General features: G+C 38.6%; 1 protein-coding gene across 7 annotated transcripts in view; it reads left to right on the top strand.

The window, feature by feature from the left end:
* Positions 1-13,328, top strand: part of ANKRD44 (ankyrin repeat domain 44) — a 229,412-nt gene that overhangs the window by 36,890 nt on the left and 179,194 nt on the right. For all 7 annotated transcript variants that reach the window (XM_042949565.1, XM_042949566.1, XM_042949572.1 and 4 more), the window contains exon 3: positions 9,013-9,091. In XM_042949565.1, coding sequence (XP_042805499.1) covers positions 9,013-9,091 — 79 coding nt within the window. The remainder of the gene's footprint in view (positions 1-9,012; positions 9,092-13,328) is intronic.

Here is a 13,328-nt window from a genome sequence, read left to right as displayed (position 1 = left end):
ATCTCGGGGTACTGTGGCAAGCTCCCATAAGTCCCTTGGTAATCCGCTGACATGCTGCAATGTACCCACAGGTTAGGCATAGAACATCCATCTTCCCACTCGTACTTGATTTTCTGGATTTATTTTCTACATCCTTACTCAATACACACTTGTCACGGGTTTCTTTTAGGAAATGTAAATGTTCCAAGGGATTTTGAAGAGAACTCTTTCTTGTGCCTCTGTTTAAAGCACATAGACGTAAATCCAACACCCTATTCTTTTGCAAGGGCTTCACTTTTATGTCTCTACATGAGTGGGACATAACATGAGTTGCCTCTAAAATTAATACATTATTGGTTGATCAGATTCTATTTCTTTTCTCCTATGAACTGAATTTATATTATTGCCTAGGTGTATTTTTTTAACTCATAAATATCCCCTTCTTTATGTTACACAAGCGACAGAAAGTTTTATTTGCCCACTTGTGTATTTTCACAACAGCTTAATTGAGATATAATTGGCATATGATATACCAGACATGCCTAAAGTGTACAATTTGCAAAGTTTTGACATATTTATATCCATGAAACCATTACCACAATCGAGATAATGAACCTATCTATCATTCCCAAAAGCTTCCTTGTGCCCCTTGGTAATCCTTAACCCCCGCCCCTTCCAATCTCTGCTCCAGCCACCTCAGGGAACCACTGATCTGCTTTCCATTGTTGTACATTAGTTTGCATTTCCTAGCATTTTATGTAAATGAATTCATACAGTGTGTACTCTTTTTTATGCTAGCTTCTTTCACTCAACGTAATTATTTTGATTCATCCATGTTGTGACATACAGCAATAGTTATTCCTTTTAATTACTGAATAGTGTTCCATTGTGTGGAAATAACACCGTTCATCTGCTGATGGAGATTTTGGATTGTTTCCAGTTTTTGGCTATTACACATAAAACTTGTGAACGTTTATGTGCAAATCCTTGTATGGACATATACTTTCACTTCTCTAGGGCAAATTCCTAGGATTCCGGATCGTAAAGCACATCTGTGTTTGACTTTTTAAAAAATTGTCAAACTGTTTTCTCAAGTGGTTGTACCAGTTTATGTTCCTACCAGCATGTCCGCATGTTCCGGTTTCTCCACATCCTCAACACCTGATATCACCAGTCCTTTTAATGTTAGCCAATTTAATGAGTATATAATTTTGATTTACATTTCCCTAATGGTTAATGATATTGAGCTTCATTTCATATGCTTATTTGCTATCTGTATACTTTCCTTGGTGAAATATCTGTTCAGATATTTTCTCTAGTTTTTAAATGGATTGTTTGCTTTCATGTTAGTGAATTTTGAGTTTTTGTATAGTCTGGATAGAAATCTTCTATTCAATAGATATGCTTTAAAAATATTTTCTTCTAGTCTGTGGCTCATCTTTGCATTCACCTAATGGTGTATTTCAAAGAGCAGACGTTACTAATGTTGGTGGAATACAGTTTATCAGTTTGTTCTTTTCTGGGTTATGCTTTGGTGTTACATCTAAGAAATTTGTGTCCAACCCAAGGTCGCAAGGGATTTCTCTTGTGTTTCTTTCAGATATTTTATAGTTTTACATTTTACATTTAGTTCTGTGATCTTGATTTAATTTTTGTCTAGGGTGCAAGGTACAGATCAAAGTTCATTTTATTTGCATATGAATATCTAATTGTGTCAATGCTGTTTGTTGACAATGCTATCCTTTCACCAGTGAATTGCCATTTTCCCTTTTTTGAAAATCCGGTACGTTGTGCATATATGCGTCTTTGCACCAGTACTCAATTGTCTTGAGTACTGTAGCTTTATGATAAGCATTAAAAGTCAGGTAATGTTAATTCTCCAACTCTATTCTACTTGCCTGCTTGCACTTTTTACTTATGAGAATTTTGTCCTCAAGTCTAGAGTACTAGGTCAAGAGTGTTAATTGTAATGAAAAATAACTTGCATTTTGTTTACCCAGGCTTGGTAACTATTCAGAGAGTCAGCAAGAGCATGAACAATGGAATCGGATCTGGTTCGGAGTCCTGGTTCTGCCATGACTAGCTGTGTGACTCTGGCCACATTACTCATCATCTCAAAATCTCATGCTCTTCTACTGCAAAATGGGAATGACAATATGTACCTTACCACAGTGTTTCAAGGATCAAATTAGGAAATATATAATCTCTGATACAATTTTTATTTAGTATGCATCTTAGTTTTAAAAATTAGCATAATGTAAAAATATCCAATATTTAGTTACCTAAGGCAGATACAATCAGAACACTTTTGGCATTCTTATTTCCCTTATTTTACCTTCGTTTCATGTGATTTTTGAATGATTCTTGTTTCATTTTAAGAATTGGGTATCATTTTCAGGTTTGGACTTGTCATTTGAACATGTTTAGATATCACAAAATGTACTGGTGTTTCTCATACACTCATTTAAATTCAAATGGATGGGTTAAAATACCAACAGAATGATGACTAAATAAAGTTGTTTGATGCTGGAGGTATGTAGGGGCAGAGATTTGCTGTCACATTTGAGATGTAGAAAATTCCAGCTGAGGAAAATCCAGCTCCATAGGATAGATGAATACTGACTATCAATCTAAATTTTTCTCCTATGATAACTTGGGGTAGACATCAATTCATCTCTGCTGTGTCTAGCTGAAGGCATAAGTTGAGTTTCCATTGAAAGTTGAACTACATAAAAACTCTACATATCATAAGAAGAAGACTGACAACTGAACTTAGAAGTGAGTAAAGGATATGTACAGGCGATATGCAGTTGAAGAAGCCAAAACTTAAAAAGAAAACAACATATGAAAAAATCTTAATTTCACTTGTATGTAGTGAAATGTAAATCAAAGCAACAATGAAATATCGTGTCAGGCACATCATATTGGCAAAAAGTAATATGGTCAGTAGCATCAAATATTGGCAAGGATGTTGGAGAAAGGAGCAAATTGATGGCTAGAGAGTATAAATTGTAAAACTACTTTTGAAAGCTATGGAAAATACCTAATAAAGTTGAGAATGTATAAACACTGAGATCCAGCACTTCTTTTTCTTGGTATCTGCTGTAGGGAAATTTTCACCCGTATGTGCAGAGGGACACGCACAAAGATGTGCATTGCAACGCCATTTGTGATAGCGAAGAATTCAAAACAGTCTCTTCCCCCGACCTCCTCTTTCTCTCTTTCTCTCTTTCCTCCCTGCCACACACTTCAAGTTATTTTCAAAACCATTGCAAGTCACAATACTCCTGGCACTTTACCCCTAAAGCTATTTTTTAAAACAGAGTTCTGAGGCAGATATAGAAAAATGTCAACATGTTTGATTTTGCTGGTGGCAACATACAAATCTGTTATTTTCTGTACCTCTCGTATTTGTGAGATGTTAAAACTTGAAAGTAAACATGAAAATTTTAAAAAGAAACATGACGTTTGTTTCTCTGCTTTAATTCTTTGCAAATTTCTTTTAATTCCTCACCTTAAGACCCATCTTTCCCATTTTGCGTCTTGTTTGATGTCAACCTATAACATAACATGTCTTGAGCTCTTTTCTTCACATGATTTGAAGTATCTCCAAGGTAACTGTTTTGTGTTCAGAGGTTTTTTTTAGACATCTCCTTCCTTCTAGCGATCTCTGTTCAATATTGCATTAAACTTATTGGGCCTAAGTTGTCCGTTATTTCCTTGCTTCTTTGCTATTCATGGGAGTTTGGATTGACAATCGAAACTCAACTGCTGTGTTTCATGACAGCAAGGCTTTGCAGGGCTTCTTTTCTTAATACTGGTCCATCCGCCTGTCTTGGTACGTAAGATATTTATATGTAGGGAGGGATATTTGTTTTAGTGTATGATAGATACTTATAATGAAGATTAGATCATGCACTTCTAGCCTAGAATTTCTAAAGCATATAATAAACAATTCTTAATCTTCAGAGCAGAGGCTTGGGGTGCCCCCTCAGTCTGCCTGCCTACACCGTATTTTTGGCTGCCACAATGGCTTCTCTGCCCATGTCAAACTCACTTTATGTGTATATACTTCAAGTTCCCTATTTTCTTTCATCTGCCTCTTTGGTAAACAGACGACAGAAACTTCCTCTGCCTGATCTCTCTATGACATACTGCAAATTTAGCTCAGACGCCAGCTGGCTGTGTGTGTCTCTGGCTATTCATAGAAAGGAAGGGTTTACCTTCCTTCCTTCTGGAGAAACCGTCTTTTCATGGCTACGAATCTGTTTTCAAAGGGCTATTTGGAATCGGAGCTACTGGTTAATGGGAAAAGGTCTTTTTTGTGTGATACTTGAACAATCTTTTAAAAAATACACTGATGTGGGGCACCTGGGTGGCTCAGTCAGTTAAGTGTCCAACTTTGGCTCAGGTTGCAAGCTCACTGTTCGTGAGTTTGAGCCCCATATCGGGCTCTGTGCTGTCAGTGTGGATAAGTCACCGATGAGTCATTTCCAATGTGTGTTGAATTTACTGTGGTTGCTTTTGCATTATTTTCTCCTTTTGTATGATTAGTGTTGGAAAGACCACCATGATCATCCATCAACTCTTGGTCATTGTGGAACATCCACTTGAGGACCAGGTGTCAGTGAATGCAAATGAAGCAGAACACTTAGCTCAGCCACTATATCTGAACGTTCCTCTCTGGTCCTGACCTGGTCCTCGATTCTAACTTTGATCCAGAAAAGATCCCTAAGTCAGCCCTGTAAGATATAGGCTGGGCTCTGTGGCTAAAGTGAAAGTCTCTCCCTGGGTTTCTGAAGTTCCTAGGTAAACTGGAGCCAGTACGGTTTCTAGAGAGCCCCAGGCAAAATGTGCTTATTTCCCAATTCAGAAGTGATTTTTCTCTTGTCGGTTTAGATTTGCTGCCCAGGGCAGTTCAGAATGGGGTGGGTTTCAGGGCAGTATTCACTAAGACATTACTCTCATCACTTATGGTAATTTTCACAAATCATTGAACATCACAAGTGTCACTAATTGCCACTTGCTTCTTATTTTTATTCTAATGTCCTAGATTCGGAAACTGGTAACTGGGTTGTAAGTTTCTTTAGGGCAAGGCCTGGATGTTTTTCATTTGCATTCTTAATATCCACCACAATATCTGGGGTATAATAACTTCTCAACTAAAGGTCTATGTCTAGAAAATATGGCTGAAAAATGATTGTAAAACATACCCCAAAGTCACTGTCCTTATTTTTTCTTCTCCTTTCCTTCTTGTTTACTCTTCTTGTTTTCATCGGTCTTAATCCAGAGCTTTAGATGATTGGCAGCATCATGTGTTTATACTACTTCCTGAAACTCTTCCTGCACACTTCTCCCCCAAATTTTGTTCATTAAAAAAAAAAAAAAATGTTTTTTTTTTCTTCTTGGGCCTTGCCTTTTACATTTTAAATGATTTTAAACACTATTCATATGTTTATCTGATTCTTCTGTTATCTCAAGTTCTCTCTGGTTGTTGTGCCTGCTGATTCTTGGTTATATGTAATTGCTTCCACATGGGTCTTGTGGCTTAGGCTTGTGAGCTCATCTTCGGTGGTGGCTTAACTGTGGGTGTCCGTTGTTGCTTTTATTGAGGACACATCCCTCCAGAGAGGTCTTGTTTCTTCTTCTTGTCACCCTAAGGATGTCCTAAGCCTAGAACCAATTTTATGCCTGTTTTTCAGCTTGAAATTTCCTGGAATACGCAAGTATTGTGAATTCAAAACTCCAAACCACATCAGGGTAAATTGTGGGAATGCTCAGTGGAGATACTTTTATTCCCCCACCAAGAGTCTAGGCCAAGGCATTGCTCTTCCATCTACCTGTGAGAATGTTTGGCCTTTTTTCAACATCAATTTATTTCAAGAATCTTTCTTCAAGACCACTGCAAGGGTGTCTCTCTCTGTGAGGGTCAGTTCTAATTCTTCACCTCATCTCCCATCCCCAAGTGTTGGGCAAGTCATACAGAATGCTCAGAGTCCCTAGCTTTTCAATCTAAAACATCATAGCTTTCAAATGACAATAATAAGACTTAACAACATGATTCTGAAAGGCATGTCTCCCCGATAGGGATGTTATGAGATTCAAGTAGTAGAATAGATTAAAAGGCATTTTGAAAAAAAAAAAAAAAAAAATTAAAGCACTCTGTAATTAGGTTTTGTTTCTAGATACTCTAGGAGTGTCATTGGCCTAGAACATGTTTTTTTAGTATTATTGCTAGTCTGCTGTTTTCCCCAGACCCTTTTCCTTCCTTCTCCTACCATCACATCTTCTTGTCCATTTGTCTAGCTTGTGGCAAAGTAGAGCGGCCTTATACTTAGGCAGAGGATGAGCTGCAGCCTCTGAGCTGATTTTACCTGATTGAGTTTGGTGAGTACTGTGGCTCTCTTATTTACCTCTCAGCTCAGGACCCTGTATATCATTCAGGTTCCTGCCAGAGAGCTGGTGTTGGTGACCCTTGGTCAATAGTGGACATGATTTGTTATTTTAGTTAAGATCTTAATAGCACATGAAATTGTTTATCTAGTTCTGATGCTTTAGAGAACCAAAGACCTGCTGCCAGAATACAGGTCTTCTCTGCAGTTACCTGTCTGTGGCATGTCACTGAAGGAGAGTATCAATTGGTATAATTGTTCTGGAAGCTACAGGAAACCTTTAAATACATTTCAACAGGAACACTGGTATTTGCAATCCAGCATTTTTACAATATGATCTCATGTAACACATCCATTTTATATTCTAAAAACTTCAGTTTGAACAAGCCATGTCATAAAAGGGGCCACAGAATCAGCAAAGCCAGTCTTATAATGACAGGCCAAACAGTTTTAGATATTGGGGTTTTCTTGATTTTTTATTTGAGGCCAAGCTTTCACACAGAGCATTGACTTTGCTTCAGGTCAAATGAAGTCATAGTTTAGACCGGGTTAGTCCTTGTTTAAGTCACTTAGGTAAGGTTTAATTTGTTGAACCAAACCCTGGAACCCGTTCAGTTCACAGAAGAACATATAATTATGTAACTTTTGTCACAAGACTCAAGAAAAATGTTTTATAGTCACAGCAGGGATTCAAAGAGGTGAGGCTAAGATGGAAAATGCTTGTAGAGATAACAGTAGAAGAAAAAGAAATGGAAAGCATTTGTGAAAGTCTAGTCTCAGTTCTTAGTGTAGCTCTTTGCACAAATTAATACACTTGAGATATTTTTCAGGTTTCAAATACTGAATCTCTATTTTCATGGAAAGGATGGTATAACTATGAGAGGGTTAACCATGGTTATATAGCTTTCTGAATTTTCTACAGCATACCTTTACTTTATATGGAATAGTTTCATGACTGTCCTATTTCCACTTATCAGTAATAATTGCCTGCAACATACATAGGAAACATAAATTCCCAGGTAATTCAGACCCCTCTTTTTACCCACTTAAGAGTTAGTCCAACCCTTCATAAAACCTATTTCCCAAACCTCCTAACATATAGACTGGTTTGAACATCAGTTCTTGTCATGTCCCCTGCCTGCCATCTGTTTTAGATATTAGTGAGTCACAAAATGCCTAAAAGCAGTAGTCTGAAAGAGACTGAGAAGGAGCAGAGGGCCTGAATTGTCAGAAAACAGAATCGTGTCCTTGGGCAAATCCAAGGGTGGTTGGGTAGGTTGTATCATCAAGTGATAATAGGAACGATGATTAAAACCAACAGCAACTTCACAAATCTTGAAACTAAAATGCATGCTGGTTTTAGGGGAAACCTCTAATACACAGCATACAAACTTTGATTACTGTCATGGAGCAATCAACGGAAGTTTGTAGAAGATGCAACGCTCGTAGACTGGCTCAATTTGGCCAATTTACGCTGAGCGTCTAGTTGGCCGCTACTGTGGGGATAAAGGGAGCAAGTTCTTTACCTTGTGGAATTCTTGGTCTTGGAGGGGAGATATCACACAACCATCTATGCTCATGACGAAGTCAGCTTTGCCTGGAACTCATGGCATGCACAGGCCAAGCTTCGTGCCTGCCTAGGGCTCTATTTACTTACATTGTCTTGAATTCTCTCATCACATCCTCCAGTTTACAGATGGAGAAGCAATATTTTTTTCCGCTGCATTTTATCATCTTAACAACACAATATGTTAAATGCTTTGCCATGGACTTAGAATGGAGTCTGACAGGCAAAAGTCCAGTCTTGGCTCTGCTATATACCTGTGGGGTCTGGAGGAAATTTCTTAATTTATTTGAGCCACAGTTTTCTCATCCGTAAAGTAGAGATAATGGTATCTACCTCAGCTCTCGGCTTCAATGTCAATATTTTCAGAAAGGCCTTATTCCATCATTCTGAGGAATCTTGTTCCCATCACGCCAGTCACGGGATCCCATTACCCTGTTTTAGTTTTGTTACAGCCTTTATCACCATCTGAAGTGTTGTCTTGTAACTGGTTTCCAGGACTATTGGCAGCCTCCCCATTTGAATGTAAATTTCACAAGGACAGGGACTGAACCCAAAATCTGGTTCCTGCCACACAGTAGGCACTCATTATGTGTTACATGAATGGGCAGTGAACCAGGCAACAGTTAATAGAGATGGAAAGGAGAAAGTGACTGTACTTATATTTAATGTCCTTGTGAACAATTCTATGTTCACTTGGAAAGAAATCGTTGTATGCTTTGAACACTGCTATTACAGTAGGTAGAAGGGTTTGAATTTTTTCTCTTTTGCCATAACGAAGGTCTGAAAATAAATTGAATGTCATCATCCATTGCACGATAGTCCATCCCTGACCTGAGCTGGGCTCCAATAAAAGGAGCAGGGACACAAATGCAACACACAGACCCAGAACGGGATCTTTTGTATGTGTGACTGCGGGAGACGCTGAGAGAAATGTGGAACCAGAGCTCACCTGAGTAGGTTTTGGCCTTCATTCTCCCCACAAACATTAACCTCAGAGTAAGTGACATGTCTGACTGTGTCTACAAAAGGCACCTCCGGCCTCCACTGACTTGTTTATCTTTGCCGCTGTTTCAGGATTCTGAGAAGCGAACCCCGCTTCATGTGGCTGCGTTTCTGGGAGATGCAGAGATCATTGAACTCCTGATTCTGTCAGGTAAATACCAGATCTACTTAAAAGTCAATTGCAGATAAAAATTTAAATGACCAACTCACTAGATTGACTATGACAGTGAACCCAAACGAAATTTCTTTATTGTGCTCATGGAAGTTTATTTGATCAGTGATTTTATCAGTAGACAAAAACAAAAAAACAAAACAAAACAAAACAAACAACAATGCAAGAAGTTATTCTTATATGAAAAATGGCGTAGCCATTAAAACATTTTATTACTTTGAAAGTCTGATTTGACTAATCAGGCCCAGTATTATAGATGAATTCAGTAGATTTGGATATCTTTTCATTTTTTTGTCATTAAAAAAATGAACAAACAAAACTGACTCCTTAAAGCCTGCATGAAAAGCACAAATGTATCTGTGTATTTACATACATTTAAATTGTGTGGCAAAATAATACTATGTTTTGTTTATGGATACATGACTGACTATGTAATAAAAAATGGAAGGAAAGGAAATATACCAATTTCCAGATGGTGGTTACCTCTGAAGAGGCTGGTTGAGTGAGAGATATTTTCAGGGAAGGGTAAAGAAGAGACTACAACTCTGTAAAATATTTTGTTTAAAAAAAATTGGAGGGGCGCTTGGGTGGGTCAGTCGGTTAAGCATCCGACTTCGGCTCAGGTCATGATCTCACAGTCTGTGAGTTCGAGCCCTGCGTCGGGCTCTGGGCTGATGGCTCAGAGCCTGGAGCCTGCTTCCGATTCTGTGTCTCCCTCTCTCTCTGCCCCTCCCCCATTCATGCTCTGTCTCTCTCTGTCTCAAAAATAAATAAAAACGTTAGGAAAAAAATTAAAAAAAAAAAAAACGGAAGCAAACATGGGAAACCTGGTTTGGGGGCTATTATTCTCTTTATATTTTATATTTTATGTATTTTAAAGATCTCATTGGATCTAGAAATACCAATGTTTTCATTTTTGAAAACCTGTATGCTTGGTACATCTCACCAAACTGGTTTCCAAAACCAATATGTGCTTTCTCCCTTGAGTATTTGCTAGACAAATCCCTAGAATGAATCTGAGTACATGCACGTGTCTTGGTGTGGATTGCAGATCGGCTGGCTTTTTCCCCTCCTCCTTTTTGTTTGGGAAGATTAAAATCTGGAAGAAATACCTCTGCCCGCAGACTATGCAAAAGGCCTATATTAAGATTTTGCCTTTGTTTGCAATAGTAAAGGGAAACTGTAGAAATCCAAAGTACGCTATGCAAAGGTAGGAGCTAATGCATGTATTCAAACAGACATGGGGAACACTGTAGAAGAAACTAACAAGAATTGTGCTGTGATACACCAGGAAGGTTCACATTGCCCTTACTTTTGTTGTGTTCGTGTTCTTGAGGTGGATTTTCCCAGGAAGCAAGTATTCAGTGCCTTACGACGTGTGTGTGCTCTGTGCTCCTGACAATTGCACGGAGCTTAGGTTAGATTCTGTGTGACATTCCTTGTGCTTTAAAGAACAGGCCTAACTGCTAATATATTGAGATTTATTTTTGCAAGTCATTTCTTATTTTATGTTTAATGTACATTGTTTCCTCCTTTTTTTCACTTTCCGTTTGATAGACTGATTTTTTTTTTCTGCTGGATTAAAGGTTATATTTACTGAAAAAAAAAAAAAAATAAAGAACAGGCCTTCCTTCTGACAGTTTTAAAGATGTTCCAGGGCTGTGTTCCAAACAAACATGTATTGTTTGGTGTGACACACACTATGGCTGAGAGCCAGTACATACCTGGCTGGTTGCCCTATAGCTGTAGAAACTTGGGCCATGGAAAATTGTAGGAAAACCAGTGGGGGTGTAAAATAAGAATTTTGTGGCACGACAGCTAAGGGGTCCCAACCAACCAAGTGTTGTATTAAGAGACATCTCAGTGTCTCAGAGGAATGTTTAGTTCATGAAGGTGCAAATTCAAAACTTTGTCTTAGACCCCCAACTTTGGTTTTTTGTTTGTTTGTTTTTCTACATCTGAAGGAAGATTTTAATTCTGCAGCATGAAGTTGACCCCTCTATGTTCCTCGGGCATCTGTGGGCTGGTGACTGTTTGAGAAACTTGGTTTCGTATCACCTTCACGTGGGATGGGGTCCATCAACCTCACTTACATGGGGCTCATCTAGTAGAGCCTGGAGAAATTTTTCCATAGATCCTGATCTGCACACCTGTTTAGTCTCTGGTATAATTTTGGATGGCACATGCAATGGAATTTTTCCTCCTCCTCATATCCAATTAGGAAGACGTAGGGTACAGGAGAGCACTGGGAAAGTTCTTTCGAAATTTTACTCAACTGTGGAAGCTTAGACAAACTCTTGGAATTCACATGGCTTTAATTTCCTTGAAAGGTCCTTTATTCAATTTGTATATTAAATTCCTAAAGAAATATCCTTGTAAGAGCACGATGATTTTATTTCTGAGTTTACATCTGGCAGCTGACCCTTTAGGGAATCCAACCAAACTGCTTTCCAGTTTAATAATGGATGAGGTGCTAATGATTCCCATGTTGGACAAATGATTTGGCCTTGCCAGAATAGCCCATTACAGCTGTGTACTCCATTGTTGTATTAACTTACAGAGTGTAGTGTAACCCAAGCCCACTAAATTCCCACTGACATTATCTCCTATTAGCCAGGCGGATGGAACCCTGAATGCCTCTGAGTAGAAAGGGAGGAATTCAGGCCTTGAAACTTTCCTCTTCTTATAACTGCCAGTTCAGATTCTGGCTTTATTCTCCCCACCCCACCCCCAGTCTGGCCTCTGGCTTCTGTTTGGGAACTAGCCGAGTCAGGATTTAAGGCAAAGAGAAGGTGAAGAGCATGCTAAATCATTTGCTGGAGATGCATGAATGAGATCAGCGTGAACCAATCAGTGGATCCGTGGCTAAGAGGTAAGAGATTGGGGTTGAGCTAGAGGAAGCAGAGCACACAGGAAACCGAGCACTGTCACAATTCCCTGTAGAGAAACTGGGATGCTCGAGGTTCAGGTCCTGGGCTGAAGGAAGAAAACTGGAGGTACCCACCTGCTAACGTGGGAGTGTTAGTGAGGTGCAACTGCTAACTAAAAATGATATGTTTATTAGACATAGGCCACCAAACAAGTGTATTCTTGTAAAATCATTTCCTGTGATTTGTCAAAATGTGATTACCACGGTCAATGCAAATTGCCACCAGTGCCAGGGGCAGGTCATTCTTTTGATTCTTTTATGCATAACAAATATTCATTATTCATCCTTTGAGGTTGGATTTGATTGGTGTTTGTTTGTTTGTTCTGGTGAAAGAGGGGTGATTAAACCAGGCACCCTCAGTGTGGTGTGATTACAAAGTAATGAGCCATTTTCTGGTGGGTGTGCAAACTGGTTCTAAAGGCAGGTCCAAAGGGAGTCTGAAAAATGTTTTAAGCAATTGTCACATACACTGAATTATCATACACTCTTCCAAGGTTATTGCTTTGAAGGACAGTGCTCCTGGGCTGTAATAACATTTGGTCTGTTTGCTTAAAAGCAAAATCAATAGCAAGCTGATCTCATTACATTGAAGTCATATTTCATATGATCTTTCGTATGTATTTATTTCTACAATTAAAAGTCAAACTTTGGATAAACCAGACTTAAGAATCAATTATCCTTTCTGGGCCTGTAAGGTTTTTCAGTCACTTAGTCTACCTTTTTCCTTTGTTTTACTTCTTCCTAGATGACAAGGCTGAGAGAACAGGAATATTGCCTCTGGGAAAGATACTTAGTTTCCTTTACTCTTGATCTCCATAAAAAAAAAAAAAAATCAAGCAGTAATAGGGATAAGATGAAAACATACTTAATTTATAATCAGAGTTTATGCCTGACAACTTTTAGTTGGGTCTTTGTTTCTGAAGAATCAGTATAGCCTAGCACCTTTTGTTTTTTTTTTTTTTTTTTTTTTTTTTATGTTTAAGGTTGAAAATGTCCTTGGGTAAAAAGCATTTGCCTTTAAATCATTAGACATGCAGACTCTGTGTCCTTCAGTGCACAATGGCGCCTGACAGGCAGGTAAATAACATGAAGCTTCCTTTAGAAAAATCAGTTATAAATATTCAACTCAAAACCATCTGACGTCTCCCTCTGACATGTAAACAAGACTCTTGGACGTGTTCAGCGGAAGAGGATGAGGAAACCAGTGGCAGGGGATGACACTGATGAAATACTGCTTGGTCCCCATTCAGATAACTCTGCTTTTGTCATAATAATTTTGTTGTTCAG

This window comes from Panthera leo, chromosome C1 (assembly GCF_018350215.1).
Source record: "Panthera leo isolate Ple1 chromosome C1, P.leo_Ple1_pat1.1, whole genome shotgun sequence".
NCBI lineage: Eukaryota > Metazoa > Chordata > Mammalia > Carnivora > Felidae > Panthera > Panthera leo.
The sequence above is the reverse complement of the archived record's forward strand: the minus strand, read 5'-3'. Positions and strand labels throughout refer to the sequence as shown.